General features: G+C 43.1%; 1 protein-coding gene across 2 annotated transcripts in view; it reads left to right on the top strand.

Annotated features, from left to right (window-relative positions):
• Window positions 1–25,843, top strand: part of PPIL3 (peptidylprolyl isomerase like 3) — a 60,279-nt gene extending 34,436 nt beyond the window's left edge. For both annotated transcript variants that reach the window (XM_069244288.1, XM_069244289.1), the window contains exons 4-7: window positions 5,647–5,740; window positions 19,945–20,012; window positions 23,733–23,851; window positions 25,458–25,843. In XM_069244288.1, the coding sequence (XP_069100389.1) occupies window positions 5,647–5,740; window positions 19,945–20,012; window positions 23,733–23,851; window positions 25,458–25,584 (408 nt within the window). In that variant the 3' untranslated portion in view covers window positions 25,585–25,843. The remainder of the gene's footprint in view (window positions 1–5,646; window positions 5,741–19,944; window positions 20,013–23,732; window positions 23,852–25,457) is intronic.
• The last annotated feature ends 1,185 nt before the right edge of the window (window positions 25,844–27,028 follow it).

Here is a 27,028-nt window from a genome sequence, read left to right as displayed (position 1 = left end):
TTTGTAGAAGCCCTCTTACTCACCATTATATAGTGAATGGCCTTTGTAACTGCTTATAACACTCTCTTCAGACAATTTTCTCTTGAAATGGCATCTCTTTGTGTGTCCGAGATAAATTGTGGGCTCTGAAAGAGAAAGGGACACCAACATAAGTGAACACTTTGGTTCCACAGCTTTCCGAACAACTAAAGACATACACACAAATACTGAAATCTGTAGACCAGAATATTTACTAAACTGCACACAGAGGTTAACCTCTTTAACTTCAACTCTAATCAAATGTTTTATATGCAAATTATCGAAGCACAGATTTTAGGTGTTATTAATTAATCATCAGTTGTACACTAAACATTCCAGTACATATAGGTCTCTCATATACATATACTATAGGAACAGAAACGCCATGCTTAGTTACCTTCCTGTATTGGAGAGAGGACCTCTGAGCCACGTAGAAGATAAGAATCAAAGCTGCAAGGACTTTGCAAATGGGGAAAGTACTGTTGCTGCCTATTGGTGCTGTTTTTTTCACACTTCTTGTAGGAGCACATTGTGCGGTCTTAATCAGATTTCCCGACCTTTCTCTGCTGTTTGGCAGCTCACTTCTACAGTGCTGTGGTAGAACCTTAACTCGGCCTACACCCATTTAATATTTTTTTTGTCTGTCCATCACTAGGCTTCATCAGAAGTCCTCCCTAAACCCAGTATCTTCTACAACCCAGGTTTCCTCTGTTGTAGTAAATTAAGGGATATGAAGCAATCATTTGCATGATTAACTGTTTGTAGTTTTTTGGAAATTGCTTCTACTGTTTCCAAAATATTGCCCCTTTCCCAACAATGGCACCGAAAGTATACATCAGATATAATCCAGTCCCTGCTGAGCCAAGAGGGCCATGGCCATGTAAAAAGGATTGAGTATGGGAAGACAATATTTCAAAGTGGCCAAGTTAAAACATGTCAAAGGTGATGACATCAACAAACTAGAATGCCCTAATTACAACCATAAGAGCCATAATTTGTCCACTCCACGTCAGACTTCTTTGCACTTAAAGATCACCAAAAGGAGATCTCTTGAAGGGTTAATGACTTTTACACAATGAACTATGGTGTGATACTTTTCAGTTGGACATCTCTCCCTAGCTGTATGCAATTTCATCTTTAACAAACCGTTTGCCAAGCCTACAGCAGATGGCCTCTTGCAGACGGAAAACCATTCCACACAATGCTGTATTTTTTTAGCTCCCCTCAAGTGCCAGGCTTGCAACGAAAACCTGAACCACATTGCTCGTGCCTGCTCCACCTACTGCACTATATTTCTAAACAAAACAACAATCTGTGGCACCAAATATGGCCATCAGCCTTTATTAAATCACTATGGGCATCGCCTGGAAAAGGAAAGATACTATATGAAGCAAAAAATTTGATAGGCATGTACTGAAGTCTTACTTGGAACTGCTGATAGTTTGAGCCATTAAATAAAATAATCACTTCATCAAGGACACATTTTTAAGAGAAACAGAAAGCAGTGGGGAAAAAGCTAGAAACCTTGCAGGAGACCACTCCTTAGTTTTATATGTGAAAGATTCTGTTTTGAACTGCTTGTAGCATATAACATTTTCATACCGAACCTTGATTATGCCTTGCCAATTTTATTTCCTCTCGATTATCATAGGATCTTTGGGAGACTGCAGTATAATTTACAAAGCCGTTTCAACCAGCACCCCTGCCTATCTTGTGGACAACTTCACCATCTCTGGTGATTCTCGGCAAATCCACAGCCAGGACATCCTCAGACTGAAGACTAAGAAATGTAATAAAGAAAATGCAAAGCAGCAGGCATATGCACCCAAGCACCCTGGATCTGGAACAACATTCCTGTTTCCACCAGGGCCACCCCAACACTGCTCCAAATTTAGGAAAGATTTCAATACTCATCTCTTTACAAAAACACACTACATAACAATGCACTAACTGTCTACAACCCAGCCTTCCTCTCCTATCACTCATTGTCTTTATGCTTGTCTTTGTTCCGGTACAGCACTCCACTGCCTTTTTACTAAGTTTGTGCAGTGGAAGTACAATATACCTATACAAACGTGCATATATGCAGCAGTCCATGTGTAAATGATTCAACAATATTTTCGTCACTGCAAATGACTTTATATGTTCAGGTTACTATGATTCAGAACACAAAGATATCCTATCAGGCCTCCTTAGCGTTTTCCTCTACTACCTCATCCATGTTTCATCGACCATTTCCTCCACATTTTTTCTTCTTCTCAACTCACCTCTTCTAAATTTGCCCAAGAGACTTTTCCCTCTATGACTGCCTGTCATTTTTCAGGACCATTATACATTTACAGATTTTCCTCTGATGATTCTCAGAGAGATTAATGTTGAGTTTCTATTTTTTCACTGTTTTTAAATAAATCTTTGTCCATTTTTTTGGGTAAATCGGATTATGATCACCGATATACCTTTATGTATTTTTTTTTTAATGGAATTCTACTATTTCCACCGCATTTTCCCTTTCATTTTTTCTTTCTCTTTCATTTACTTCCCACGTTCTACAATGTTTTATTATGATATTGTGATATTTTGATCGCATTTTTAAAATAAATTTATATCCAGAGGTAATTAAATTGAGATAAACATACCACCATCCTCCACATTTCGGAATCTATGGGCACAGACCTTCAGGAAACTGTAGTATTCTGTATAGTCTCATTGACTTAAGCTGGGTAACCAGTAATTTGTCACCAAGTGGCTCGCTTTTTCTTTGTAATTGGGTAAAGCACAAAACTGAAGTAAAATAATACAGAATAAAGCAGATGAATTCAGGTAAATGGCTAAAAAATGGTTTCATCATTGAAGGAACACAGTTGCCGTTAAATGTGAGAATTCCTCCAACCAAAGGTTGGTGGATTATGGTGAAGGAAAAACTGCATGGAACCTCTGCAATCAGAGTCTTGAAGTAGGGAATCCCACTTGAATCATATATGATTAACTGTGATTCCCTTTGGCAAAAGAATCAAAACAGCCCAAAAAAACCTTGTAGAAATATCCACATATGGTGGGTTTCCTGCCAGTGGAATTATTTGCAAATGCAGACTGGTATAATGGAATACCTGTGGTGGAAAGAATAAAGAACTCCCAGAAAGATGGTGGCTCCTCACTACAAAGACATGACAGGAAACCTAAAGTGGAAGCATACAAGATTGCCAGTTGATACCCTTTTCAACTAGTACCTACTTTCATGAGTCTAATCATACCAAGAACTATGAACAGGGATCATAGCCCAACAGCGGTGGGTCCTCCTCCAGTCTACACCATGTTGATTGAGTGGGGCACATCATCTGGCAGAGGAGAACAGTTTTGGATTGCACATTGGAAATCAATGATTTGGGACAACAAGAAGCCTGTGGTGCCATTCTCTCAAGTCTCTAGATTCACCAACACCCCAAACCCAAATGACGTGAGACCTTGCGGCCCATTGCTTCCTGCCATTAAAAATTGCTTGAAAATAAACCTGTTCCATCCTAGCAAATCTGAACATTGTTCCTCTACAGCCACTCTAGATCCCATACACCAGGGCACTGACTGGAACTTTCCTTATGTCGTGCCCCTTAATAACTGCCTCTTCTGCATCTTCTGTCTTGCCCCTTGATAACTGCCTCACAATGAAATGCAAGGGAACATCAAACAATTGCGCCACTACCTGCAGTAGCTGACACACTGATAGAAATTATCTGTATTTACTCTAGTTCGGTCCTTCGCCCCAATTTATTAGAGCCCTTGTTATAACATGTTATTCGGATTTTTATTGCAAATCTGTCCTGGCATGGCCTTTCGGCTATCTGGTTTACTTATAGCCTTAAAGTCCTGGGTGTTTTGAATTGCAATATTGCTTGAATATGGGTTATATCCACAAAAGTGTGTTTTGCTAGCAGGGTGCTTGTAAAACTGTGTCAGAGAGTGGTGTAGGCCGTGCGTTCCATGCGTTACTTTAATGGTATCTATATGTATAAAGTATGGGCTTGAGATGTGTGGGTGTGTAATAAGTGTGTCAGCATCATGTAATTCATATGGTGTGTAGCATTGTTAGCATTGAGGTTTACAAATTTGTGAGGTTTGGAGCCGTATTATAGTTTTTGGCTGTCAATGCTAAATACTGTGTCTGTTGAATGTTTTCGTGCTATGAACTTCAGTGCATGCATTGGCTTTATTTGGATATTTGCCTTAGGGTACAGAGATATGTGCAGAATGAAATAAGCTCGGTGGAGGTGAGAAAGTTGAGAGATTTGTTGGGAGCGACACAGCACCAGTGGGTAGCATTTCAGCTCTCTGGAAATTGTAGTTCTTGAAGGAGAGAATTCACAGAGGAATTTTTACTATGACACGTGCATTTGAGAGGTAGAGGTGAGCAGAGAGTTGATGTCAACACATTGGCAGTACGTTTATTTTGATAATATGGTAGTTACATAGAAATAATGGGTCTATGCATTAGAGAGTGGGCACGCGTTTTGTTAGCTGACTATGCAGGTGCGTGGACTTCATTTATAACCAGTTTCAGGTCAAATTAGGGAAATCAAAGGAAAGAAGGATTAGGACGTGAGTGGGAAGCAAGGCAACTGGGGCACAGGAGTACGTCAGAGGGCTTTTTAGATGATTGTTTGCTCTGGCTTGCGCTTTTGTAGTATCTCTTCCAAGTGTTAATTTGCTGGAAAAGAGAGGGAAGGCAGGTTTTGCGAGGTATTTGGCAGGGTTTAGAAGAGTTGTGGGTCATGCATTTATGCTGCAGGTTCTAAAAGGTGAGCTTTTTTATTTGATTTGATTTTGATTAGGCCTTTCTACTTAGGTGTTCAGCTTAAATTTGTGCCACTATAAATGGTGCTGCTTCCATATTTGTGAGTTATTTACAGCTGGGTGAGTAGGCGGTAGTCACAATTGCTAAAATGTTGCATGTGGTGTGCCCCTCTAGACCACAGTGCTCTCGATCTGGGGCTGGATGTCAGGAAGTGGCTCAACACAGAGAGCAAAAACAGCTGGCCTTTCATGCTGATTGTTTCACACAATGCCGTAGGAGAATGTCTGCTGGGAGTAGCATAGGCTGCCTCCCACATAATAGCTGAAAAATAGTAGCATTAGCCAGTATAGTTTACTACCACTTTACTACCCTTATGTATATATTATTTTGTGTGTTTTTAAGTGACGAATAAGCAATAGACCTTGAAGTATTGGTTAACCAATTGAGTGCCGAGTCTCTAACACCACACTATCTCCCTGAGTAAGCCGTGGACTGCTTGACTTTGTTGCCCTTAGGGTCAAGTGCTACAGGGGTGTACTCAGTATTCAATTTTCGGTTCAGTAATAGGGTCAAACTAGGAGACACCAGTGGTAAAGATTTCCAATTGACACTGACCTCGTCCAGTAACGCCTACCTTCCCTGGAGCTTATGAAAAAATTCTCTCCCTCTTCTGCCTACCTTTTATAAATAGTTACTGTGGTTTTGGAAGGATTCCAGACAGAGCCACTAGCCTGTGTGTTGTCACTGTAGTCTTAATTTAATAATAGGATAATAATGAGACACAGCCTGCTACTGCGGAAAACTTTGCTGACAGATGTTCAATTTATTTCTCTCCTGCATAGAACTTCATGGCCCTTTGTGCCGGTAACTACTACAATGGCTGTCTATTTCATAGGAATATCAAGGGCTTCATGGTGCAGACTGGGGACCCTACTGGTAAGTGGAAAACATGAAACCTTTGCAATTGAGAACCTTCTTGTTTGTAAGTATCAGGTGGGGTTCTCCAGTGTAATTTGTAGCTAGACAGACAGTTGCATATGGGTTCTTAGGAGCAGCCCATCGCCAGCACAAAGGTACCTAAAATGATGATTTACAGGCACACTATGCAACTCTGTACAATGTAGACTAACCATAAACAGCCATAATATGACATAGGCACCCTGTCATTGTTAATATGTCCATGGACGAACACTATTGAGACTGACCTTTACTTGTCGTATGAAAAAAGAGAATAAATAATGAAAAAAAATACAAATACAATAATTTCAGTTTAAATCACATAAAAAGATGCCTAAAATATAGACTCTTCTGTGTTGGAGGTGGATTTTGGAATAGTAGTGATCATTCTGTGTGCCGGGCTTTCAGCATTTCATATGACTTTTTGCTGACACTCTACCTCTTCTCTAACCATCTTTGCTGCACTCAGTGCCACTGTTATCCAGTTTTGTAGTAGTTTACCAGGACTCTCAAATCCTTTGGGTGAATGAATTCTATCTAAAAGTACCAAAGGGGGAGGAGGGAGGGATTGGTGGGGGGGGGATCCTGCAAAGAATGGCGGTGGTCGCAAAGCCATGAAGCACCATGGCAGCTGCTGCTGAGGACCTAAAATCCGGATTGACACTGCACGGAAATGGACCCAACTTGACGGTTAAAGTTGGTGGACCCCCCCCCCCGTGTCGCTGTGTGCTTGGACGCCCCAAAAAGAGCCGCAGAAATCAGCATAGTCGCAGTAACGCGGCTGCGATCTGATTTCCAGGGTGGCAACCTCTGTTAGAGCTGATTCGGGGCTTGGGTTTTTTTTTTTTTTTTTTTTGGCATCCCCGCATTTGGGAGGCAAGGGCATCGGAAGACAGACGCATGCAAGGAGTCCTGGCGAGCGACTGCTGAGGACCCACTGTGCCGCCATTGAGGAGGACTGTGGCCTAGGTGAGGGAAGGCGGAAGAGGGCTCCGCCGACCTGCGGCCGGGAACAGAGAGGAACGGTGACTGCAGGCCGGGGCTGAGCAGGGATACTGGTGGCACAGGGCAGAGTACAGAGCACTGGCTACAAACAAGTTAAAGCTGATGTACCAAGCCCAACAACGCAGGATATACGAACACGGAGATAAGGCAGAGAAGATGCTGGAGTGGTTGGTCCGTAGTGAAACCAAGATAGTGCACATTACAATGATGACTGACCCCCAGCGAACACAATGCATTCTAGCGCAGATGTAGCTGACACAGAAGAAACCTATATGAAAGACCTTTACATGGGGAGTGCTGAAAGGAATGAAAAGACTGTCAAGGATTTTGTAAGGGGCTGTCCTTGTAGGAAATTGGATAGGTCGAGAGCGGAGGCGTTAGAGGAGGAAGTGACTGTGGAGGAACTGGGCATGCGTTGGCCCAGCTACAGAGTGGGAAGACACCGGCCCTAGCAGTCTCTTGGTGGAGATCTTCCGATACATGACTGAGAAAGTGATTCCACCCCCCTTCACAACATGTATATTCAGGCATACGAAAATGGGGCCCTCCCCGAGGACCTGCGAATGGCTACTGTGGCCCTGGTGCTGAAACTTGGGAAGGGGGCGGACATCTGGAATTCTTATAGACCGTTGTTGATGCTGAACATGGATGCGCGAATCCTAGCTAAAGCCCTAGCAAATCATTTGCGGGGAGTGGTCAAGGATCTTATACACCCAGATCAGTGGCTTCATGCCACATTGCTCTACTAGATTTAACCTTACACAATTGTATAATAATTTAGCAGTGGTTTCAGGACTGTAGATCCCGCTAGCAGTGGCCTCTCTGGATGCCCATAATACTTTTGATTTGGTAGAGTAGCAATATATGTTTGTGATTCTAGCAAAGATGGGAGTCCGCCCCAAATTCCTGAGATGTATCCAACTATTGTACATGAAACTGCTAGCGAGGTTAAGAGTGAATTTAATGCTGTCTTGGGTTTTCTCAATAGAGCGGGTAACGAGACTGGGCATCTCCTGTTGCAGATGCACTTTGCTGTGGTCATAGAACCGCTTGCTGAGTGGGTGCGTGGGGACGCCCTCATAGCTGGGTGGAGATGGGGTACATCCTGGAAGGAACGCATATCATTATATGCGGCGACATACTCTTATATTTAGCAGAGCCGGGCAAACATCTGGATCACATAAGAGAAATATTTACAATATATAGTGAATATTCTGGAATTCGAATAAATTGGGACAAATCCCTGACATATCTAGGAGGGAATTGGAAGGCGGAATCTGAGTTAACCATGCCACTTAGAGTGGAAAGAACATTTAAAATACTTGTTCCTCCCCAGTCTTGCATACGGAGGATAAAATTGCACCACTGGACTGGGGCGTGAGAGGATATCTGACACTGGAGTAATCATCCCCTATGGAAATTGGGGAAAGCAGCACTCTTTAAAATTAGAACACTCCCCACGTTCCTTTATATATCACAGAACACAGCATATCGACTCCCCAAAAGCTTTTTCATCAAAGTGAATGCACTTTTATGATCGCTGTTATGGCAAGATGGGGCACCGAGGATAGCTCTCCCCCACCACCAATGTTAAGTTTACAACGATTAAATTCTGTGGTAGGCCCCACAAAGGCAAAAATGACCAATGACTGTTAAGCATCCTTGAGTGGTTTCCGTTTTTGGCTAATAAATATGGTAGAGGTAACTGAGCAAATCCTACATACTAGGTAAACACAACTATCAAGGAGCCATGTGTGAAACAAAGGAAGTCTATTTCTTTCAGTGTCTTTCCTTTTTCTCACTACTCCACTTCCTGTGTCAGCAGAAACTTAAGTCTGTGTGTGTTTTCTATTGAGACATCTCTAATACCTGTTGGAATTTGCTGTTTGCACCATTTGGTCACTCAAACAAGACCTGTTCAACAGTCAGTGAGTCGGTGTATGCTTTAAGTTATAGCAGATATTTTAGATTTGCTTGTGTCTCGATGGGTGTGTGCAGAGCTGTTGGTGGCTTTGACCCTGGTAGCAGTGGTGATCTATAGTCATGGCATAATTATTCTGACTTTGGGACTGGCATTTCACGCATATCACAGCCCAAGGCGACACTGCCAAAGATGCCTTAGATTTAGAATGGTCACCATATATTTTTGGGCCAAAGCAGAAGGAGACAGAATAAGAGCTGACTTTTAGATTGCTTGTCTGACTCCATTTCAAGCCTTATAGTCTCTTTTTCCTGAGCGCTTTTTTAAGTAGGTTTTTTATGAAGGATTTCTAGTGTACTAAGTATATATCTACTAACCTTTTAGGACAACAGGATGGATGAAATAAAATAAGAGCTTATTTAAAAAATCGATTTGACTTGACATTGCTCTTTTGGCTTTTAATTGTTGATAACATCCAGCTTAAGACTTTGCACCACCCATACGTTACCCTCGAATGAAGTCTGTCGACTCTAGTCAGCCAATCTTTTTTTGGAACCCCTTTCCTGCCTGCATCAATCCCAATGAGTACCATCTTTCTTTGAGGGGGTAGCTGAACATAGTTCATCTCAACAGTATCTCCATACTGACATTGCATTCTCACTGACATTAACGCCATAATGCGTGCTTACTGTATCGTATCTTCTCTCCCCCACTCCCACTTTTCCTTACCAAAGCAAAAATGGCAATGCACAGTGTATTCAGCACATGAACCTCCACCTACACCTCAGGGGCCACAATGGAAAATCAAGGGTAATATTCAGGCAGTTTACCTGGTCCATCATAAGAACAAATGTCAAAAGCTACTGCCAGACTTTCAGGTCTTGGCTCAGATAAATGTTCTCGGTTTCTGGGTCGGTCAGCAGACGGCTTCAAGTTCCTATGAGTTTAGCAGTCTATGCAGCACTGTGTCAATGCTCCAGATGACAATTGGAGAGGCAGAGATGAAACCTGAAGTCTAAAGCAGATGGGAGTAGTTGTGCTGTCCTGCAGCATTTGTTCCAGCCAGGGGTGATTGGGGTGAAGAAGGAAATATCCCATAGGTTCTTTTCTGACTGTTGTCCTCTTCACTTGGCCACATGGCTGACTCACAGCCCCTACCGATAATCGAGACCTTCTTGGATAATTTTAATGCTGCTCACTTCATCTCCTTTATCTGCCTTACTAAGTGATCCTGATAAGTTCTGTGACTCCGCTGGTCCTCAGTAGGATGGTTATTGCTATCCTGTGGAGCTCTTTCAGTTCATCTTTCTGTAGGGCATGATAACTCCCCCAGCTCCCTTCTAGTGGTGGGTCGATACTGTTCTGGCATGTAGTAGGGCATACTGAGTAGCATACTTTGATGACGACACAGTTATCGTTTACAACTGCTCTTCCCACATCACCACCTGGTTGTGTTGCTAGACTTGAATATAGGTTTGCTGTGAGGGAGGTGGATTTTCAAGGCCTTCTGTTAGTCTGGTTTGAACTACAACACACCTGTTTAAAAATCACCTCCACCCTAAGCCCAAATGCTTGTGTGGGTTTTTCTGGAGATCATGGTCTAACACTGCACGTTACAGCTTGCTCCTTTTAATAGACATTGAGTGAACATTCACTTGTGCCTCTGTAGATCTAATAAAAAGGCTCCCTTGGTTTTGATTTTTGATCTCTGCATGTGTTACATACATATTCATAGGTGGTGGTGAACACCACCACATGGTTTATCAGATTGAAACCTTTGCAGAGGGAGTAGAAGTATGTCAGCAATATCAATGAATAAGTGACGACCTAGAAAATGCAGAAAGTGCAAATGCACATTTCCTGTAAAAACTCTACAGTCCAGGCTGCTCATATTTTTCTCAAATGACAACAGTCAGTTGACAATTAAAATCTAAAGTTTCTTATTTCACCACTGGCTCTCCGGGAAAACAAAATGGTAGTTTAACAAAATGAAGAAACGCAGCCTTTTAATACCGTTGACCACTTCAGAGACGAGGTGCTAGAAGCGCATGGTCATTTGCAGTTCTTTGGTAGAGGCAGGCTCATAAAAGACTTTCCCAAGGGAGAGTGCGACGCTTCATATGCCACCTACTATTTTTTTTAATAGTAATACTGGGTTCCTCAGAAAGGTACCAAACGCTCCAGTATGTCTTACAAATGCCTTTATCATGTTTTGTCAGCATTCTCAGATTCAGTGAACAGTAGCAGCCAATCACAATATCTCCAGGGCACTCACTAAGACAGAGCCTAGACCTAATCCTTGATAAAGACAACAGCAAGAAAGATGGGGGTGGGGAGAGGAAAGCAAAAGAGCTTTGCAGAGTCTTGAAAGAACGAGTCTCTTGAAGGGCATTCCTAAAGGAAGCTATATACGATGAATGTGGCACATACTCAATTCTCAGACTGATAGAAGAATCACTTTCAGGTCACAAACTGAGTAACCTAATGTGCTTTTTGCCACTACTTACTTATTTTATGACATCCCCATTGTTTCTCAAATGCTCACAGACCATTCATTGTCTTAGTCCATGCACTGGTACTGTCTTGTCTGGATTATTGCAAAGCCTTTCTGATGGATGCAAACTACCTGTGGATTCCTCACCTTAAGAATTCATCCTTGAGCCAGCATCCAACGGAATATTCTCTTCCTAGCTCTCCATGTCGACGAGGATGCACAATTGAATGGCTCCGCGCGACTCCGTCTGACATCACCGTGCCAATAAGAGGTCTTCGTCGGTGTGCTGACGTCAGTTTCCCTTTTTCCGTGCCTTCGACGCCAACAGTTTTTTTTCCTGGCTCGTTGGATAGTGTGTATCTTTGGTTGTTACAATGTGTTCTCCGAGAAAATCGGGTTTCAAGCCTTGTAATGAGTGTGGCCGTAGGATGTCAGTCACAGATCTGCATGAGAATTGCCTTTGGTGTCTTAGCTCTGAACACGATGTTGAGGGGTGTGGTTTGTGCCAGAGTATGAAACCTAAGGCACTTAAGGAAAGAGAGGCCAAGCTTTTCTTAGCGAAGGCTAAAAAGAAGGACCTTTAAAAGGGCTTCTTCTCACACCTCTTCCAGGAGGCATAAGAAGAGGCGTCGGCATGACTCTTGGCGCCGTCATGGTTCACGGCGCCGATCGACACGGAGCCGATCGAGGGCTCCATCAACTCGACGTCGAAGTAATTGGGTGGTGAGCCCCACTGTGACTCCGCAGCCCCAGAGCCCAGAAGTATCTCCAGCGCCGTCAGTCTATTAGGTGGCTCCTCATAGCTCTCAGTTTTCTCCGGCGCCGCAAGAGCCTGATGTGCAGCAGCAGGATCAAGAACAGCGTTATCCTGCCTTCCTGGCTCCGGGAGCGGATCCGGCGGCATTTTTAAATGCCATGTATGCTGTTTTCCAGGCTATGGTCCCTGCTGGTGCACCGGCGGGTCCCATGGGGCCATTAGCTTTTTCTTTGGGCTCCCCGGTTCCATATCAAACGAAGCTGTTTATGCCGTACTGCCCGGTTGAGGGTGCCGGGTCGACGTCGATGATGTCTTCTCGAGGTATGGCGTCCCCATCTAGATCTGTGGCGCCGTTGCCATCTCCGCGTCAGCAGACGCCGATGCTCTCCCCTTGCCAGCCAGCTCCATTACCTGCGTGCCAGGCAACTCCGAAGGAGTCCATGTCGGCGCCGAGTCCGAGTGATGTTCGGATCCATGCATCTTCTTCTGTGGCTGGTCGGGATTCGGCGTCCATGTCGACGCCGAGGTTAGAATCCCACTTGAGATCTTAGAGAGAGGCCTTGCATCTTCTTGAAGAAGAAGAATACCGACAATTGGAAGAGGGGGAGCTTATGGAGCCTTCGGAGGAATTCCAAGGATTGGGGTCGGCCAATGGATTGGATACTTCCCCGGAATGGGACATTTCATCTCCGGGGGAGTTTACGGAGGAGGTAGCATCATTCCACTCGGTCATTAGAAAGGCAGCAGACTATTTAGACCTGCCTTTATCTGCAGCAGAGGTAAAGACAAATCTGCTGACTGAGGTGCTGCATCCTTCTACATCCTCAGCTGATCCTTTGCTGACTTATAACGAGGCACGGTTGGAGCCTATTATGGATTTGTGGAGGAAGCCAGTTTCGGCTCCAGCTGTTAATAGAACGGTGGCAAGGAGACATAGGGTGGCACCCTAGGATCCTGGGTTCCTCTCACATCATCCAACCCCGGAGAGTTTAGTGGTTCAAGCATCTTGCTCTACAAAGTCTGCTCCTGGTCCGTTCCCTGTGGACCCGTCTGATAGGAAGTCCAAACGAATGGAGCAGTCTTAAAAAAAGATATTTTCGTCTTCCAGCATGGCGCTTAAGGCTGTGAACGCTACCTGTGTGCTGGGCAGGTATGTCCGTGCCCTTATGGATTCAGCCAAGGCTATGGTCGGGGATCTGCCACAGGAGGCGCAGAAACCTTTTGGAACACACTTTTCGGATGGGCAGGCTGCGGCGCAACAGATAATACATTCTGGCCTTGATACCACTGACTCGGTTGCTAGGGCGATGGGGACATCTGTTGCTACAAGGAGGCATGCGTGGCTGAGGTCCTCTGGATTCTCCTCCGACGTACAGACCACTTTACTTGACTTGCCCTTCGATGGTGAAAGGCTGTTTGGAGAGAAAGCTGACTCTGCCCTTGAACGTTTTAAGGAGAGCCGAGCGACAGCAAAGTCGTTAGGTGTACAAGCTACCCTTGCTGCTCCGTATAGGTCTTTTCTCAGATTCAGAGGGTTTGGTCGTGGGACGGTTTTTCGGAGGCCCCAGTACTCTGCCCCACAGCCTGCCAATCCATCTTATCGACCCTTTAGAGGGTGTGGGAGGGCTAGAGATAGAGGGGCAGTCCAGCAACACCCTTCTTCATCATCCTCTTCCTCTGGTGGACAAAAGCAGGGAAGGAAGCTCTAGTTTTCCCCACTTTATCGAACATGCTTCTCCTGTAGGGGGAAGGCTTCATCTTTTTCTCCGCAATTGGGGTTTGATAACAGCAGACTCATTGGTGTTGAATATTGTGGAAAAAGAATATGCTCTCCCCTTTCAGGAGTTCCCTCCTCCCTCCCCCCCCCCCCGTCCCTCGTTTTGTTTGGAGGACCATCTTCTCAGCAGGAGGTTCTGACCATGTTATCAAAGGGTGCAATAGTGTTGGTTCCGGAGCAGGAAAGGGGTCAGAGTTGTTTTTCAAGATATTTCCTGATCCCCAAGAAGGACGGTCGTCTGAGGTCGATCCTAGACCTGAGCATTTTGAATTGGTTCCTCAAGCAGGAGAAATTCAAAATGCTGACTCTGGCAAAGGCACTTCTGGCATTGAACAAGGAAGATTGGATGGTGTCTGTCGACTTGCAGAATGCGTACTTTCACATCCCTATACTCAAGTCGCACAGGAAGTATCTCCGATTTCTGGTGGGGTCACAACACTACCAGTTTGCGGTTCTTCCGTTTGGGCTTACTTCAGCACCTCGAGTCTTCACAAAGGTGATGTTGGTGGTTGCAGCACATCTCAGGCGGAAAGGAATAGCGGTATTCCCTTACCTGGACGATTGGTTGATCAAAGCCAAGTCTCCGGAGTTGGTGCTGCATCACCTGCAGGTGACAACCCAGTTGTACATCGACCTGGGGTTTTCGGTAAACGTGCCCAAGTCTCACCTGGAGCCCTCTCACTGCCTCCTGTTCATAGGGGCAGTACTGGATACAACATTGTATCGGGCCTACCCTCCGCCTCAGTGGATTCGGGACATTCAGGTGCTGATTCCAATGTTTTGAAATGGAGCGGTTGTTCCGGTCTTCAAGGTCTTACGCCTGCTTGGTCTGTTCGCTTCTTGCATTCTGTTGGTCACTCATGCACGCTGGCATATAGGGCTCTTCAGTGGTGCCTCTGCAGGCAGTGTTTTCAGCACAAAGGGGATCTCGAGGATTCAATAAGGCTCTCCAGGGACACTGCAGCGGATCTCCAATGGTGGGCAGTGGACGGCAACCTTTCCCAAAGAAGCCCGTTCTCACTACCACCTCCAGTGGCCACAGTTGTTACGGATTCCTCCACTCTAGGGTGGGGTGCTCATCTGGGGGATCTGGAGATCAAGGGGCATTGGTCTCCAGTGGAACAGATGTTTCATATCAATCTGTTGGAACTGCGGGCGATACGTCTGGCTCTCAAGGCCTACCTCCCTTCCCTTCGAGGTCAGTCGGTTCAAGTCCTCACGGACAACACTACCGCGATGTGGTACGTAAACAAGCAGGGAGGAGTAGGGTCGTACCTTCTCTGCAGAGAGGCTCTGCGGATCTGGTCCTGGGTTCAGGACCATCAGATTTGCTTGATAGCAAATCATTTGGCCTGGGTTCTGAACGTACGTGTGGACAGTCTCAGTCAGCGCTTCTTGGCCGATCTCGACTGTCGTCTCCATCCAGATCTAGTCCGGTACATCTTTGAGATGTAGGGGTCTCCACAGGTAGATCTATTCGCCACTCGGGAGAATGCACACTGCCCGTTGTTCTGCAGTCTCCAGTATCCATTGCAAGGAGCATTGGGGGACGCGTTTCAAATACCTTGGGGCGGCCAGTTACTTTACGTGTTTCCCCCCATACCCTTGATTCCTCGGGTCCTGAGGAAGATTCGCCAAGACAGGGTCCAAGTCATCTTGGTGGCACCGGATTGGCCGATAAGGGTGTGGTACACAGACCTACTACAACTCTCAAAGTGCCCTCCGCTCCGTCTCCCGCTCAGGGCAGACCTCCTCTCGCAGTCGCAGGGGCAGGTTCTACACCCCCACCTCCAGAGCTTACGCCTACATGCATGGAGATTGAACAGGGCAACCTGAGTTCTTTTTCTCTCCCACCGGATTTAGTGGATGTTATTCTATTGTCCAGGCGACACTCCACTAAATCCATTTATGCCAATAGGTGAGCTAAATTTGTTAGTTTGTGTGGAGAGAAGCAGAAAGATCCTTTGAAGGCCAACCTTTCCGATGTTTTGTTATTTGCCCTTACTTTAGCTTAGAAAGGCTGTTCAGTAGCTACAGTGAAAGGTTATTTGGCTGCTCTATCGGCTTTTCTTTGTCTCCCGGATCAGCCCTCTTTTTTCAAATCTCCGATTGTAAATAGGTTTATTAAGGGCTTACTTAATAAGTTTCCCCCCATGCCTTTTCACATGCCTCAGTGGGATTTAAATCTTGTGCTAACATTTCTGATGGGTTCACCGTTGGAGCCCATGCATTCATGTCCTTTAAGGTATTTGGTTCTCACAACGGTATTCCTTATTGCTATAACCTCTGCTAGGAGGATTGGGGAGCTTCAAGCCCTTTCCGTAAACCCCCCTTTACCTTGTTTCTTCCTGATAAAGTGGTACTGAAAACCAGGGCGTCTTTCTTGCCAAAAGTTGTCACTCCTTTTCATATGGGACAGGCTATTACCCTTCCCTCTTTCTACCCTCCTCCCCACCCCTCTAAAGAGGAAGAGAGACTCCACCGATTGGACCCTAGAAGGGCTCTCAGTTTTTATATTGAGAGGACAAAAGACTTTCGCCTAGAGAATCACCTATTCGTGGGATATGTTGGTCAGCAGAAGGGCAGAGCAGTCCATAAAAGAACAATCTCCAGGTGGGTCCTTCTTTGTATAAAAGTTTGCTACTCATTGGCAAAGAAAGTTCCTCCTGAGGGAATCAGGGCTGACTCCACCAGGGCTAAGTCGGCCACTTCGGCCCTGGCAAGGGGAGTCCCGGTGGTGGACATTTGTAAGGCGGCAACTTGGGCATCCCTCCACACTTTCGCTAAGCATTACTGCTTGGATGGTGAGGTTCGGAGGGACGGCCATTTTGCGCGATCTGTTTTACATGATTTCTTGGTGTAATCAGACGGGCACCCACCTCCGAGTGCGGTACTGCTTTGGGACTCTATTCTTAAGGTGAGGAATCCACAGGTAGTTTGTATCCATCAGAAGAACAAGTTACTTACCTTCGGTAATGCTTTTTCTGGTAGATACAATAACTACCTGTGGATTCCTCACAGTTCCGCCCGCCTCCCCGTTGCCTGTCTGATTGCACTAGGATATGTGGTTGTATAGATATATGTGTATATTGATATTTTTACCTGTATATATGAATGATGGTTTTTGATTATGTTGCATCATGAGGGTTTTATGTATATATGTGTTTATTGGAGTTATTGTGGAAGTCGGGTTGCACCTGTTCGCCTCAAAGGCACGTAAAAAATGGGTGAAACAGACGTCAGCATGCCGACGAGGACCTCTTATTGGCATGGTGACGTCAGACGGAGTCGCGCAATTGTGATGTCCTCGTCAACATGGAGAGCTAGGAAGAGAACCTTACGTCGGATGCTGGCGCAAGGATGAATTCATAAGGTGAGGAATCCACAGGTAGCTATTGTATCCACCAGAAAAAGCGTTATCGAAGGTTAGTAACTTGTCTCCTGAACAATAAACCAGACAGTCTACAGAGCTCCAAATCATGCTGCAGGTCTAATCTGTGGACATAATCATAAAGACTACATCACTTCAGTCCTCAAATCACTAAATTGCCTCCCCATCAAAGAGCAATCACACTTCAAAACGCTGTAAATCATACACAAGTTGGTGACACAGTATCTTAGTACGCTTTTTCAGCCCTAGTATCTATCCCAATGCTTGAGATCATCCTGTGTCAACCATCTGACAGCTCTGCCACTTAAATGTAAAAGATTTAGAGGTGGATCACTGTAACCTTCTCTGAAACTCCGTCACCTACACCCCTAAAATAGAAAAAAAAATGCTAAAGTTTAGACTGAATTTAAATACAGGCCTCTTTCGATCAGCTTAGGCGCTGTTCTCTGCAGACTTCAGCCAGCCCTCTGTTAGACTTTCCTTGTGTACTTTCTTCATACACTTGCCAGTCAAATGCCTAAGAATGGTCCCATTTGAGGCTTTTCCACCACTCAGGGACTTCCATTGTCTTTCCCTAATCTTAACATTCGTATTTCTTTTTTGGCATATGCTTTCTCTGTTCCCACTGTTGTAGTGATTTAATATTTGTCTTTTCCCACAGCACTCTAAGACTGAAACTAGTTGCTTGAACGCTTTCTGAGAACATCAAATACAGCAGATAGTGAATAGCATTAGTGCAGAACCTCAGGCCATGAACAGCTGTAGTGAATTGATTATCATGAGAAACAAAGCAGTATAGTCATTGATACAGCCCACTAAATTTATAGAATTTGACTCATTGACCCGAATTACAGTCACGATTCAGCTCAAGGAATTGGTGAACAAGTAACAAAAGGAGTTGCACACCATTGACTATAAAGTCAGAGCCAGGAGATCTGAGAAGGGAGTCACACATAAACAAATAAACATAAGGGAGCAAAGGTTAGGTGGCAAACTACAGGGGAGAGAAAGCCTATTAAGATCACATTATTGCCAGCAATAGAGTAAATCCCAAGGCTGGGTTGTGGGCTTACTATTACCTGGAAGTAGATGGGCAGTTGTAAGTCCCTTGTCTCTGTGGCATATGCCCGTCCCAGTGTGAGAATAAATATGCCTTATATTTCCAGATCACCACCATTGTTGGGGGTTATGTTGATGACCAGCCACCTCCTCCTGCTCCCGATAGCTCTGTCAAATGAGTCTGTTAATATTGAAAAAGTTGATGTTTACAATGATACATCCCCATATAACAACGAAATCACATCTCTATTAGCAAATTTACCCGTCATGAACTCTCCATCAACCCCGACTCCAAAGTATGTGGTCAGGCAGGCTCTGAGACCTAAGCCTGAGGTTACAAAACGACAGGTTACAGGTGGGGCAGCACCTAGTCAGCAAACAAACTTGCAAACAGGAAACTCAAGATCAGTCCCACAGATTGGCGCAGCAACACCACAATGGACCCATGAGTTTGCCCCAATAAAGAACACATGACCAGAGGGGTGCGCGTATTCCCAATAAAATCAGATGCCACATGGAGTTAGGAACACTCAGCCAATAATAACATAGTACGCATAGTAACACACTGCGATCATGCGTCCCTCAGGCCTCAAATCTGGACATGTTATCCACTGGCTCTCATTGTGTCCACACAAGGTCAAGACCCACCTGCATTTCTTATCAGGACCTTAGCTGTTGCTCCAAAACAACTGTTCACCTTCTTTACCCTAAAAGGAATGCTATAATTGTATTATGGTACTCTGAGAAATACGACCAACTGTTCCTTGAGATAGTCCTAGACCCCGGTTCTGCTACTGTTCTCCCGGCCGTAATGTTTAATTAAACAAACTGTTCCTGCTTTGCCACGCGCCTCTTGTCTTTCATTTTTTCAAGGTAAATTCTCATTCAAGCAACAATTCTGAGAGACCTGAAGTCAAATTACAGGCTAACTTGATGGTGGTTGAAAAGGTTGTGGCTGAGAAACTGACTGGCAAACCTGTTGAGTCCTGACAGGTTTTTGAAATATGCCTCTTACCTGGGTATGAGAGAGAGGTCTCTGTAAAATGCAGAAAATGGCAGAAAGTGTTATGAATGGTGTGTTCCATAGAGGGCTGAGCAGGAATCTGTATCATAAAAGAGGGCAGTCAGGGTGGAAGAGGAGTCATCCCTTGCTACACCATATCAGATGAATGTACTACTTTTGTATTATACAAATGTATGAGTACTGTATGTTCTGTGCACCCCTGAGTTGTAGATACCTAGCCTTGACCCATTCCAGTTCACATAGAGCTGAATCCATGTTGTATTTTTGTATTTAGTATTAATACGCTCACTGACATAGTATACTCTGCTGGGCAGGACATCGAAGGTGGTTCTGTAGTGGCATCATTGAGCACCCAATCTTCTCCAAAACAAGTAACAGAGGACCACCAACAGGTAAAGGTATTTTAGTATGTTTTCTGTTAGTCATAAACTTCCAAGTCAGGTCCCTGATACAGGTCCAGAGGATGTCAGCATAAAAAGGAATACTAAAGTACTACTTTCCGTTCTGTTAACCTGCCTGACTTCCTTAGCTTTCTGTTGTTGCATTTGTGTTGCGAAACCCCAACGGTTAGCAATATGAGAGTGAACGTTATTTTTTAAAGTGTTAAATATCAACATGAAGTACAGTTGGTACAGATATTAACAATTGACAATGCCTTGGTTGTGGCGTTTTAACTTTTCATTTTAAACTACATTAACAACAGCTTAATTCAGCTTTGGCAAAACCTCTTTGTTTCATCTCTGTTAATCTAACAGGGTCTGGGAAAGGTGGTAACAGCATTTGGGGAAAGAAGTTCGAGGATGAATATAGTGAATATCTCAAGGTATTTTGGATTATGTTCTTTAAATCTTCTCCCAGTTTATATTCAGAAAAAGTTCATTCATTTGTGACTAATTTAGCTGTGATATGAGACTGGCCACAAAATGTTCTTTCAATAGCTCATCACAATTGTTCTCCTCTGGAAAGTTTAATTGACTATTTTCAAATGGTTTATTCTGGATATTGATATTGGTATATGGGCTGTAATGAAGTGCTAAATAGAAAATTCGAGTTTCTCCCACATGTGCTTCGAAACCTGTCTTGTAGTGTCTATAAAATAGTATTATTTAACAGATACAGTTGCCCCTCTCTGTCCCAATGATCATATGAAGTCCATTGTGAAAATGGCCATTAGTGTAACTATCAGTGTAATGGGATTGTTCGGAAGTGTTCCATTTTCTTAACTGTAGTGGCCAACACTACGTATACGATGGAAGTAACCTGTTAAATGTGTCGGCCTTTGTTTAGGTGGATTTTGTGATTACACATGGGGCTATTTTCATAACTCATTTTCTTGTTTACGTTTGTCTTTCTTTTATACAAAGAATAGTTTGTGTTAACACATATTTATTATAAAGGTCCAAAATCATTTCTCGTAGTAGTAATATTTAATATAAGACCAGTGCTAAGTTTGATCCGGTGATTGCATGTTGGGCCCACTGGCAGTTATTTTTGAGGAACAGCATTAATTTCCCTCATCAGACTTTTACCCAGGGCAAGAGAGAGAAAAAACACAAACAAGTGAAAGAAGAAGGATAAAAATTGAAAAACCGTTACAAAGGGACAACACAGTGTTGAAAAAGAACCTGCAAGAGTGAGGTAAAGGTCAGGGATTGTCTGATGGCGGATGAAAGAGGCATGAGGTGAAATCAACACTACCTGGCCTAGGTATTCTTCACCCCTGATATTCAAGGCACAGGCTGCTGGCTTCAGAGCAAAACTTTGGAGCCCAGCACTCACTGTTTTGCAAATTAAGTCCTGTGTAAAATTATCCTTTTTGATTATAAGAATGACCTTTAAAGTTAATGTCCCTTTCTATTAATGTGTAAGCCATCCTATTGTTTTGATACCCACCCTAAAGGGTAAAACCGTTATTTTTAAAGTACCTTTAGAAGTGGTATATAATCACAAGCCTTATAGCACATCTTAACTCGGTGTAACAAAGCACTTTATTGATTGAAAGTTTCCCTAGTCCCTTCATACCTGATACGTTTTTACTACTTGTCAGCTGCTAATGCTCCTTCTGTTGCATTCTCTTCAGTTGAGCAGACTTTATTTTCGTCAAAAGTATAGCCAGTTTTCTTTTTCAGGGTTTTTGGCAGAAAATTATTGGGGGTTCAGTAAAAGGTCCTTGTCCAGGTATCCTGTATTTGTAGGCAGTTTGTCTGCCCCTACATACATTCTGGGATTTGTCTGACTTGATCAAAACATTGGCTGCACAAACTCTCACATGCCATACCAACATGCCTAATTTTATCATAAAGCTCACTCTTTCCTCTACAGATTCTGTCAGTCACATAAGGATGGGCTGGCTGTGTCATTGAATAGTGAAATTGAGCAGGTTTTCAGGACAGTGACAATAAGTATGTAAGTGAACAATTTCAGTGAAGACTGAATATTTGTTGAGCATTGTGGAAACCCAGCTGAAGTTCAATACTCAGTAGCTTACTGATTCCAGCCCGACAGTGAATTGATAGTTTGACTCTTAGTTATCCAAGCTGTTTAGACATCACTTAGAACTGAGCAGGTCCATCCTGGATTCCTTCTTTTACCAGTGTTTATTTTTTATAGTTTTCTATCAATAAGAAGCCAATGTTTGGTGATTTCTACATGGATCCTTAAACCAGGGCTACAATTAAATAGCTGGCTGAAGTGGCTTTGATCATTTACATAATCACAGCTACGTTTGATTTATCTGAAGCATTTTAAAAATGCCTCAAAGTGGAAGAATTTCTGTCAAAAGAAGGTTCCAATAAATTGTTCGCAGTATGTGACTATTGATCGTTAAGTGTTTTCAGGAATTTATAACCAAATGACGTAAGGCGGGGCATATGCTGCCTTTCAAAAGGCAATGCTGTCTACCAATGAGAAAAACAAAGATAGAATGTAAAGACATAAAGTACGAGGTGGACTAAAAAGTATGTTATAACATATTGGCGTATTTCAAAAAATGTGTCATGAATACTTTGTATTGAATTCGAAAATATGTAGAATATGCAATCTGTCCTGCACTGATTGTATTTTATTTTAAGTACTTTGGCCAGGTGCCCGCTTCCCCTTTAATTTAGGTATTTTTGGTAATCCAGAGAGACTTTAGATTAGAGGTGTTTGTTTTGTTTTTTCTAATAGATGGGTGAGGGGAGAATCTGGGGGCACACTGCCATACAGTGCTAGATAAAGACAACTTAGCATGTAGCATCTAATTACCTTGATCAGTTGCAGATTGATTTTGTAGATTGCATAAATTTAAAAAGGCTCTAGTGAGTTAGTTTAGTTAATGAAAAACTCTTTTTGAAGTGGAACTTCATTTGTAATTGTTTAATTGACTCGGAGTTCTGTCTGCCATATGGGACACCATAAACCTTTTATCTCTGTCTGAACTGTGTTTGACATGAGCTGAGGGCTTGGACCCTGCCTTGAACAATATTTTGTTCGTTAGCATGTTTACAGAACATTAAATTGCAATGAGCAAAATTAATTACTGGCCATGATTGTAATTATTGGTGTTATGTACAAGCCACATAGATATGCCTATGGCTACTAACCCTATCAGCCAGCCATACGTTACATTTGTGATCACTAGCACATTCGCAGGTGGCCCATGCCGATTTATTATTTTATGAGATATCCAGCGAAACAATTGTCCAATATCCATTCAGGTATTTGTGCCAATGGAGTTTGAGTGGAATGACTGAAGTAATAGCCACTGTTCCCTTTAACTTAATGTCTGTTACATAGAGCAAGGGATACCAATTTGGAGCTCTGGTATTCTGGCAATGATAAAAGTTGATAATTGCCCTTTGAACTTGAGTACAACAAAGGAAGAAAGTTCCTATGTGGCAAATCCCTCTGTATTTACTATCTACATCTCTCTCAAGCATTTGTCAGAACTGTAAGCAAAGAAAAGCCAGGGTGGCAAGATGGCTCGATGAGTTAAAATTAAGACCACTTTCATTTGCAGTGGCGTGCTGTCATTAACTAACTAAATCAGCTTTGCGTCCTTCTAATAAGAGTAATTGTGTAATAGCAGAAGCGTTTTACAATGCTCAGCAATGTGGTATGAAACACAATGTAAAAAAGAAGCTATTATTATTAATAGTTGTAGGAGTGCTTTCTTACTTTCTATGGCTGGACAGCAAGTTGACACCCCTAGTTTAAGAAAGTAGATAAAAAGTGTTCCTTACTTTCCCAGTAACTTATTTTCAAAGACTACTCGGGGTGGCCTGTTGTAAGTCGGACTTCGTCGAGGCAGCTCTCTGACATCTATGCCGGTAGAGTTCCTTAAGTACGTGTGCACTTGCATAAAGAATGTTTTTGTTTACTTCCTGCATCTTCATAGTCAACTAGTTTGTTTCACTGTTAACCTCCCTATTTGTTTCACAGAATTTGGATGGGGAGGAATTGGCTTAGTGCCCTAGAACCCTTGACATGAATGCATGCCTAATGCCAGGCTTAGGTTATTTGGCTGCCCAGCCCCCTTCTCAAGGGTGTCTTTCTTTTTCAGCACAATGTTCGAGGTGTTGTTTCCATGGCAAACAACGGCCCAAACACCAACCTGTCCCAGTTCTTCATCACTTACGGCAAGCAGCCTCATCTGGATATGAAGTACACCATCTTTGGAAAGTATGTCAGGGTTCTGTTACTTCCTTAGTTATGGAGTGGATGAGAATCTGAGCACACCACACTGCTTGTCCCTAAACAACATACACCTGGTATTCTTGTGGATTTGTGGTATAATGGAATTAAAAAATCTCTCCTACCCAAAACATCAGTTTAGTAATATACAGTCGAAATATTGAAAATGTACTTTCACATTTAAAGCCCAAAAAGTGAGTTTAACACTAGAGTTCAGTGGCCGAACAATGGTGCTCAAACTATATCTGCAATTATGTATAGTTGAAATGATACTTTGATCTTACCCCAGTGTACTCTTCTTGTTTACAACAAGGTTGGGAACACCACAGCCCCAACCCGAAGAATAGCCTATAAAGAGTCTTTTGCAACTATTTGCATCAGTCGTTGTTCTTGCTCATTTTGTCATTTAATATTTTATCATTCGACATTTGCCTCAGGTCCATGCTTATATATCCTTAACCAGCAGAAGGAGCACCCTAAATACAAATCAACAGAGGCATTTTTCGTAATAGGATAGATGTCCATTTGTCTACTGAAGATCTGTAGGAAGGACAAATTCATCAAGTATAAAATACAGATGCTCCAACTTTCTTTGGGCTTATATTGAATAAAAAGAATTGGAGTAAAGCACATTTGACTGCTTAACTGCCTGTGCTGCAGAAAAACACGTTTGGGGTCAAATGCCTCACTGTGATTACAGTTCATGATGGGCAATTTCGGAACAAGTGGAAGTAAGACATGCATTTAATTTAATCAGGGCCATGTGATTGGTGAGATCTAGCAGAGCAAAGCTATTGACTGATCTGTTTCTTCCCATTCAGTCGTACAGAATAGAACACTGAATAGATATGCTATTTAATTGGATAACAATATGCTGATAACAGCACAAACCTTCCAGTAACACCTCAAATGCAAAATGCACATTAGACAATATATTATATACACATCCAGTACAGCATAAATATGCTAATAAGGTGGGTATAGTTGTGTTCGCAACAGTATGCTTTTGTAACCCATTGCTGACTAGCATAACGTTCCACAGCATTGCAAAAAACAGAAAACTACATTAACCCCAAACTCAGCAGAATAGATAGTTTACATAATCAAGCACCACTGTCAACACAACATTATCACTAATATACCGCATTCACCTCTCCTACAGCAGCACACAGATCTGCGATCACAGCCAACACTAGCCTCCTCTGTTGGAGAGGCTGAATATTGTCAGAGGAGAGAAGAGAATGCTGGAGTGGACCATTGCTGGAATGTGATGTGTGAAGGAGGCAGTGGCATCCTGAACCTAAGTTGGAGACGGCCTGAAATTGTTTTTAGAATGAAACTGGTGATTGAGTAAAAGATGTTTCCAGAGCTAGATATTACTCCATTTGTACTGTCCACTGCAGAAACCTGATTCTGGAGCCAAGAACACGAAGCACCATCCTCTGCCCATTACTTGAAAAACATACTTGTTTCGTTGTGTTTATCATAAGGCCTCAATGTGCTAAAAGAGATCATCAGTATGAAACTCCGGTTTAATCCTGGTGAGCTGTTCTCAAGGTGAACTCACACATGTCCTTCTCGTCTTTCTTCTTAGGGTGATCGATGGCCTGGATACCCTGGATGAGCTGGAGAAACTACCTGTGAACGAGAAGACTTTCCGTCCTACCACAGATGTGCGCATTAAAAACATAACCATTCATGCTAACCCGTTTGCACTGTAGCCATGATGGCAGCAAAGCCTAGTGCTTTTGTGACTGTTTTTCTCCTTTGAAGCAGTACTGGCATAACCGTGCAGCACATATAGTGATTTAAACCTGAAACATCAGTGAAGAAACTATCTGTGTTTTCTTTTGCAGCTTATAGTAAGTTGCCCTATGACGTAATGCTGCATAGCACATCTATATTTTAACAAAGACATTTTTTACACATCTTCTAAGAATTGTTTTAATATAAAAGGTTTGTAAAAGTAAAAAAAAATAATTAGATAACTGGCAAAGTGCCGTACAATAAACAAAAAAGTTGTTTGCTAATCATTGGTTTTGTTTTAAGTGTCTCTGTAGATTCCCAATTTATTGCATGTTTTCGGCGCCTATACATTAATAATTATGCATTCAAACTGATTACATATGTGTGGACATATCACGGACACCAAAAACGTTGGTTGAAAACACTAATCACAGAGCATAGCAACTTCACAAGACTGAAGCCTTTTTGGATAAGTGGGTCGAACGATAATATACTCAAGACCAGAGAAGACTGAAAGAAAAAGCAAGCTACAGAAGCTGGAAAAAGAAATATTTAACAGCAGGCCGGAGAGACAGGCTATGGTATGTACATAGATCTCTTATACACTTTTTGCTTCATGCACCTACAGAGGGCTGACTGAGAACACATGGCTAAAGAAGCTTGATGGACTGTCCTGAAAGCCAAGCATCCCATGTGTGTAATTGACTCAGAAGGAAAATAAAAGGAAGTGTTTTCAAACGATCCCAATAAACACATGTATTCGGTTTCCCTCTCAGATTCCTATGTATGAAATTCCACTGCTTTGTCGCACACTATGAATGCGTCTCTCCATTCTTGCACGTATGCACTAAAATCTACTTAACGCAGACGTTTATCCATAAAAACTCTGACGACCATTGCCAGTATTTTGAAATTCACCCTTGCCATAAACAGCCACCAGTTGTGTGTGGCCCAATTTGGCATACATGATCATAGGACATCGTGGTTGCCAAGTACAGAGTATTCTCCCAAATGATCTAATAGACCCCTCCGCCTTGCATCTGGAATATAAACCTAGCATGCCTGGAAGCTCTAATACGCCTTATGACCTCACAAATAGGAATTACCCTCTCTGCCAATTATGATCTGAAGCCTTGCATGGTTATTCAGTGCGTTTACAACCAGAAGCTTCTTGAACATCCTGTTAGGTCCTGGCTTAAACCTGTCCATGTTTCGTTAGATTTATGAGGTGTCATTCCTGTGAAAATATCTTCTCTTGCTCAGTGTTCTTTGCTAAGTACTGATCTTCTGCTATATAGCCCATACCCCCTAGCCTGGAAATACTACCTTGCGGACATGATCACTTACGTGAGGAAGGGTGGCAGATACTTTGGAAAGGCCAATCTTACTTTCTGGTTAGCTTGTCCAATACTCCCTTAA

This window comes from Pleurodeles waltl, chromosome 7 (assembly GCF_031143425.1).
Source record: "Pleurodeles waltl isolate 20211129_DDA chromosome 7, aPleWal1.hap1.20221129, whole genome shotgun sequence".
Classification (NCBI taxonomy): domain Eukaryota; kingdom Metazoa; phylum Chordata; class Amphibia; order Caudata; family Salamandridae; genus Pleurodeles; species Pleurodeles waltl.
This window is presented reverse-complemented; position numbering and strand designations above follow the sequence as displayed.